Source organism: Mustela nivalis (genome assembly GCF_964662115.1).
Source record: "Mustela nivalis genome assembly, chromosome: 11".
In the NCBI taxonomy this organism is placed as follows: Eukaryota; Metazoa; Chordata; class Mammalia; order Carnivora; family Mustelidae; genus Mustela; species Mustela nivalis.
The window spans coordinates 94458178-94465766 of NC_139030.1; the positions used below are offsets into that span (position 1 = coordinate 94458178).

Below are 7589 nucleotides of genomic sequence, written 5' to 3' on the forward strand. Positions count from 1 at the left end.
TTTTAAAGATTTATCTTTGACTATGGGATCCATTTTACACAATTTTTTAAAAAAATATTTATTTATTTATTTTAGAGGGAAAGCATGTGCCATGCACAGGCATAAGTAGGAGGAGGGGATGAGGGAGAGAATCTCAAGAAGACTGCACTGAACACAGAGCCCAGTGAGGACCTTGGTCTCTCACAAGCCCAAGATCTAGACCTGAGCTGAAATTAAGAGTCAGTCACTCAACTGACTGAGCCACTCTGGTGACCCAGTTTACATGATATTTTTAAATGACTCCATAGATTTTAATGTATGTATGTATAGTTATTGGCTTAAATAATACTTTTTTTTTTTGAGGGGAGGGAGAAACTATTTGTGGGGAGAGGGGCAAAGGGAGAGGGAGAGAGAGAGAGAGAATCTTAAGTAGGCTCCATGCCCAGTGCAGAGCCTAGCATGGCACTCGATCTCATGATCTTGAGATGATGACATGAACCAAAATCAAGAGTCCAATGCTTAATGACTGAGCCACCCAGATACCCCAAATGGTACTTTAATGTTGGTCCTCATATTACCTCATTTATAAGAATTTCTTCTTACAAATAATCCAGTGCAGCTATGATTGAATGAAGATGAATTTTAAATTAAAGCAAAAACAAAACAAAACAAAGATCTCCAAGAACTGACTAAAGTTGTTTTAAAGCATAGAAGTTTGCGATATAATCCTTGGTTTAACAATACTTCAAATAGTTGAACAAAATATTACCGGCAATCTTAAATTCAAACTGGTTCCTTTTAATTCATTTTCTTAAATAATTTGTTTCTCCTCAACTTACTAGGAGTTTCTCTAATCTGGGATCCCTCATTTCTCCCACACTCTCCTTGGATATGCTAGATAATTGTACAGGTTCAACCATTATCTCTGTGAAGAAATTCCCCAAGTCTCTAACACTGGGTCTATTCATCAAGGGCTTTTCAAGACCACTTTGTTCAGGTGATGAATTCCCTGCCTTGACTCTGAGGACATCCCTTCATTTTATGTTCATTGCAAGACAAAAGTATGGTGTGAAATGTATTCACACCATACTTTTGTAAGAGACATAGGAGGGGAAGATAATTTTCTTCCCCTCCTATGTCTCTTACAAAAGTAAAAAGGTGAATAAAAAATGTAAACTCTATTTTCTGCAATACCAGAAGGAAGATGACATATGAGACTGTAAAACTACACCTCCGTGGTGCTGAAAGTGGTCGGCTCTTTTTTGATGCTGTCCAGGGAGAAGAACGGCCAAGGCTGAGAAGGCAGGGGGGTCGAGAATGTGGCATAATGGGGCAGAGTTTTGGAAACTCCAGCACGAATTCACTTCCTCTGACTAATAGGTTCAACTGGAAGTGACAAGTCTGTTTTCTTGCATCAGAGGAGCTGCGGGACCAGAAGAAGGAGAGGACGGAACTAAAGTGGAAGACCCACAGGGAGAAGATACTTGACATGTCTTCTATTACCATCTTGTCAGGCTGGACAAGGCCGCATAAGAAATTGCACTGAGTGAAACAAGTCAAGCAGAGAAAGTCAATTATCATATGGTTTCACTTACTTGTAGAGCACAAGGAATAACACGGAGGACATTGGGAAATGAAGATGAGAGGTGAATTGGGGGAATTCAGAGGGGGAGACAAACCATGAGAGACTGTGGACTCTGAGAAACAAACTGAGGGTTTTGGAGGAGGGGGCTGGGGGGTTGGATGAGCCTGGTTGTGGGGATGGATGAGCCTGGTGGTGGGTATTATGGAGGGCACGTATTGCATGGAGCACTGGGTGTGGTACATAAACAATGAATTTTGGAACACTGAAAATAAAATAAAATTAAATTAAAAAAATATCTAAATGATTAAAAAGAAAGAAAGAAAGAAATTGCACTGAGGTAGTAGCCCAGCTTCTGGTCTGTCTGCCAATAGCTCTTAGTTAATGGAAATTTTTCTTTTAACTTGGAGAATATGGTTCCATTTGGTCTCTGTGGTTAATGAATTGAACACATGAGAAATCAGCCATAGTAAACGGACATCCCATAGCCACCGGACAGTGGTGGGACTTAAAGGTCCCCAAAGGTCATCCTTTGTGAAAACCTGTCTCTTTTTGCCTGAAGCATTCTTTTTAGTTAGGGTAGATTTTTAAGGGTAGATCTGTACAGAGAAGGCCAAGGAGCACCCCTTAGGTTCAGCTGGATCACATTTTCCATGTGTTTTAAACTGGTTGAGTCATGATGCCTTTAGGTGGGACATGTACTTTCCAGTTAATCTTAAATGCCTCCAGCCTCTGTTTACGATGTTCTAGCAGCTCCTCACATTCTTGTTACCTTTCCGGCCACCCAGGACATTTAGATGTCCTCCTCTCTCCCTTAGATCGAGGCACTATCGCCAGAAAAGAATGTTCAATGTATCATTCTCTGATCCAATCTGCAGAAACTATTGGTTCACATACACTTTCTCCTTTTAGGAATGTATTTGCTCAAATCACTGGGCCTATTTTGAACTAGGCATACTCTGCTCGATCCTTCGGAAGATACAGATACGTTTGAGACATTTTTCCTAGCTCTCGTGGTGTAGAATCTAGTAGGGGAGGCAAAGGTGTCAGCTTCCAGCTGAAGGGCCTGCTGCAGCTGAAGGGCCGTCACAGCAGAGGGAGAGGGAGGAGGGGAGGAATTTGTGCCTGTAGGATGGAGGATGATTCATGTTTATTGTCAGAACATCAACTCAGTGTAGTTAGTGGAGGAGCCGCGTGATGGGATGAGGCCGGGACCTAGCCCTCCACGGCCTCAGTCCGTGAAAGGTGACAGTGATGACTTCATTATCTCCCCATGAGAGACGGGACGTTTGATGACTCTATAAAGCTTTCACGTGTTCTCTGCCATCTCTTCATTTTCGTTTCATATCACTCAGTTTCAGGCTGAGCTGTATCTGAAAATGAATTACCGCTCATCTTCCCAGCTTGGGTGTCTGCCCCATAGACATGGAATGAGAAGCACAAAGGTCATCTTAAATTTTTGAGTAGCCACATTAAAAAGATAAAATTATAAAAAAATATATAAAATATAACTATGTAAAATATATATAATATATAAATATTAAAAATATATATAAAGATATAAAAAAGATAAAATTATCTTAACAAGAGACCCAACTATTATCATTTCAGTCTTAAATGTACATGAAAAATGATGAGATCTTTTTTTTTAAAGGTTTTATTTATTTATTTGACAGAGAGAGAGAGAGAGAGATAGATCACAAGTAGGCAGAGAGAGAGGGGCAAGCAGCCTCCCTGCTAAGCAGAGAGCCCGACGCAGGGCTCAATCCCAGGACCCTGGGATCATGACCTGAGCTGAAGGCAGAGGCTTTAACCCACTGAGCCACCCAAGCGCCCCTTATATTTTACTTTTTACACTAAGTCTTTGACATCTGGTGACAGCTTTGTTTTGGACAAAGCTCGTCTCAGTTGTTCAGGGTTTTCATGTGCCAGTGACTGATGTCTTGGTCAGTACGGATTTAAATGTCCATAGAGCTTCTCCACATGCCTTGGAGCATGCATGGGTGTTAGCGAAATAAAATGTTAGGCATAAATAATCTGTCTAATGTTTGAGGTTTGGGGAAACAATATATTTCCTAGCTGAACATATTCCCTTTCTTTTCTTTCTTTCTTTCTTTCTTCTTCTTCTTCTTCTTCTTCTTCTTCTTCTTCTTCTTCTTCTTCTTCTTCTTCTTCTTCTTCTTCTTCTTCTTCCTCTTCTTCCTCTTCTTCTTCTTCTTCTTCTTCTTCTTCTTCTTCTTCTTCTTTTTTTTTAAATAGAAAATCGCTTGCAGTGGTTCTTTCATAATAATAGCCCTTCAGCTCCCCAAGACCATATTTCAACAAGATGTTGCCATTTTTACCATGAGACAAATCCCTAAGCTAGGAAGAAATTTGTTTTTTCTCACGTACATGATAAACCTCTGAAATGGAGAAGTCTAGTATTTACACTTAAAATCTTGTGATGTAATAAAATACCTAAGTAGGTTTCATTTGAGGAACTTCATCTGCCGTGATTGCATTTTACTTTCCTGATCATGCACCACCTGTCTTTACTTCTGTCACTCCGTGCTCATTCTCATCAGTGCACACACTACCTGAGTGCTCTCTACCTCCGGTAAGTAGAAAAATGTTTGGAAGAGTCATTTGGGTTTTTTGCTTATGTGACACTTCTTTCTTATATTTATGCTCTGGATACAAAAATAATAAATCTATTCAGCCAGTCACATATGTTTAACCTAAGTCATATTAGACAAGTTATCTTAGCAAACTTATCTAACTCTATCACTCAGCTGTCCCACTTAATACAACCTCCAAAAGAGATGTCTACTAAGGAAGAGTACTAAGAAGGTGATGAGGGGTTCTGCCAGCAAGCTTATAGAACACCTTCCTAGAAACTACTATATGCAAAGCTAAACTATGTCAGTGACTCTAAAATAAAAACTCATGTAATCCACATCATAACGTTATGAGACAAAGAATATTATTACCCTGAGTTTTACAAGTTGGGAAACTGGGGCACAGAAATGCTATATAGCTAGTAAGGATTTGGACAAGGCATTTGACTCCAGAGGCTGTGCTCTCAACTGCTACCCCATACCACCCTTTCCACTGATCTGTGTAAGCAAATCCATGTTATTCCCAGCTTGCATTCTCCTGAGCCTAAAAGGCAAACAGGACCACATAGTTGCATCAAACACACAGGAAATATTTTATTAGTTTCCAAATGGAGAACAGGGTATACTTCAATAGTAATCTATGGCTCTCCGCAGGGAGCCCACTCGGGCACTCATGGCCCCCCAGTCATAGTAGCGCCTATAGTCCCCCGGTCTCAGCAGGTACTGCCGTCCCCGGTAGTTGGGCAGCTCGTAGAGGATCCAGCAGCCCTCCAGCACGTGGAAGGAGTGGATCTCACTGAAGTGGAAGCGGTCATGAAGCGAGGAGCAGTCCTCAGTGATCTCTACCATCTGGCCCCTGTAGTCCTCTCGCTCGTAAATCCTGATCCTGTGGGAGCTGGTCTGTGGGTTTAGTAATGAGCAGATGAGGAGAAGTCAGAAAACCTAGCCCTTTGCAACCAGTCACACACCCCACAGAGGGAACGGACATCTCTTTATCTTTTCTATATCAAAGATGACAAGTTTTAAAGATAGGCAACACCAGGGCAGCTGTGTACAGTTAAATAAGTTGTACGTTGCAAAACTGAAGAAAGCATCATTCTCCTAGATCAAATTATGCATGCATTCCCTAGCGTTTCTAGGGCCCCAACCTATATAAATCATACATGCTGGCCCTAGTTAGTATCACTCTTAAGTAACTATGTATATCTATATTTCTCTGACCTTTATGGGCTTATAGTGGACTGAAGTGATCCTTGGATGGCATAAAAATAATTAAATATTTAAATAAAAATTTTAAAAGGATCCCTTGGAAAAGAAAGTTATAATTTTGATCTCAAGAGTATTAGAAGAAGCTAGTGGGAAAGGAAGCCAAGTTGCTTTTCCTTCAGGTGAAGTCGCAGACTGGCAGCAATTCGAAAAGAAAGTATAGCCCAGGTGACCCCTAATCCCTTTCATCTACTTTAAGCCCTGCTACTCTGAGATCCTGAAAGGCAAGAGGCATCACAAAGATGAGATTTATTTCTCAGTTCTAATACACGCTTCTGCAAGTCTGCTTATGTAATGAACAAACATGGGGGCCAAAGATCATGAAGGAGACCTGCCCAGGACCAAGGGAGCATAAAACCTTAGAAAAAATGGAAAGTTAGACTTTTTTGTCTGGAGCAAATCCTGCCTATTTTTCCTTGAGCACTTGCTCTACTTTTATGTCCCTTCCAGAAGGTGCCAATCGTCTCAGTATCTTCCTGCTCCCGCTGCTGATAGGTCTTTAGAAGTTCTCACGAGCAATCATCCGCAGGATGAAAGATGGCTAATAAGGAATCTCCCGCGGTTGAGAAAGGACCCACACATACATCAGTTAATTTGGTCTTCACGGCAGTCTGGTGCATGTGGAGCAACCATTCTAGACTTTTCTTTTTTTATGAGACACTAATGACTGGGGTGTTCAGTCTGTAATTAGAAAAGTCCAGACGGGAAAGGAGAAACCAGGACTTTCAGGTTCTTCCTCCTCCTCTGGGTCCATCAAGGCATGGGTTTGAGTCAGTCTGAGTGGGTTTCACACTTTGCAAAAGCGGCACATTTCCACAGGACTGTGTCATAGATTAGAGAATCCCCAACTGTGGGATTTCAGGACACAGGGGCTTGATTTGGGGAACAGTGGGTTTTGCAGGAGCTGCCGGAATCAGCTCGTTGGTTAGTTGTTTTGACTGAATGAAAAGCTGGACTTGATGTTCATAAATAGTTAACATAGGAGAAGTGGTGGCTTGCCATGTGCTAGGTACTCTGCTTTCAGCCTTATTCCGACCCTATGACTTAGCTACTTTTATTGTCCCCATTTTACAGATGAAGAGAGAGAAGTAGCCCAAGGAACTAGCCCCAGGACACCTGATGAACCAATTTCAACATGTTGCTTTATTTGTCACCAGAGCCATGGACACTGTGAATTTTCCCAGTAGAGGTGAGTTTAATTTAAACAAAGCAAAATAAATCTTTAAATTAAAAGCACTGCAACACATTTTCAATGGAAGAAAACCTTGGAGATATTCAGAAAGGAAAGGAGAACATAGAGCAGCAACAGAAGGCTGCCGCCCCGTAGTCTGAAAGCCGGGTCTGGAGCGCTCATGTGGCGGGAGGACCCAGCAGGGCCTGGGGGGCTGGACTCACGTGCGGGATGAGGCGGCAGGAGCGGACCGAGTCGCTGAGGCCCATCCACTGCTGGTAGTCGGGGTAGTCCCCGCGCCGCAGGAAGTACTGGCAGCCCGCGTAGTTGGGCTGCTCATAGAGCATCCAGCAGCCGCTGTCCACGCGCACCGAGTTGCAGCGGCTGAAGTAGGGCTGCAGGTTCGGGTGGTCACTGCTGCACTCGTAGTGGCGGCCCTGGAAGCCACGGTCCTCGTAGAAAGTGATCTGCAAGGCAAGGGAGGGAAAGGCTCAGAGGCCTGGCCCCAGGCCCCAGCATGCGGGGCCCCCTCCTGGCCTGCGGCTGCGCTGGGCTCACCTTCCCCATGGCTGGTGATGGAGGTCAGTGATGGGCCGCCCTGGCGCGCGTCTATATAGCAGGAGGGCTGCTGCGTTGGCAGGAGCAACACAAAAGGGGCCCGCGGGGTGAGGAGGGGATTTTCTCTCTCTCTTTTCTACATAATGACTGCGGGGGTGGGGCGGGGACTTATTGTATGTTTTCTCTTAGACTCTCCAGTGTTTTCGAATTGATGACCCGTGTTAAAACTGTCACTTGGAGTCTCTGGGGCCTTTAAATGAAGCCTATTTAGGAATTTAGAACTGAGCAAAAGCCCTTAATCGAGTTAATAATTGCAATGAAATATTTCAGTTATCTTTTTAAATTTCAAGACCATCTCCTTTTGAGTAGCAGAGTCGGGTAGTGACTGAGTCTGAGGTCAGAATGGACCCCAGCACGAGACGTTTTGAATAGAGAG

At 43.1% G+C, this 7589-nt stretch overlaps 1 protein-coding gene across 1 annotated transcript; it reads right to left on the minus strand.

Annotated features, from left to right (window-relative positions):
* Positions 1–4785: 4785 nt before the first annotated feature.
* On the minus strand, positions 4786–6942 carry LOC309843597 (gamma-crystallin E-like; the record flags this gene model as incomplete). The annotated part of the gene is made up of 2 exons (XM_082689152.1): positions 4786–5058; positions 6820–6942. The coding sequence occupies 2 exons, from the start codon at positions 6940–6942 to the stop codon at positions 4786–4788; spliced, it is 396 nt and encodes a 131-aa protein (XP_082545278.1).
* Positions 6943–7589: the final 647 nt, after the last annotated feature.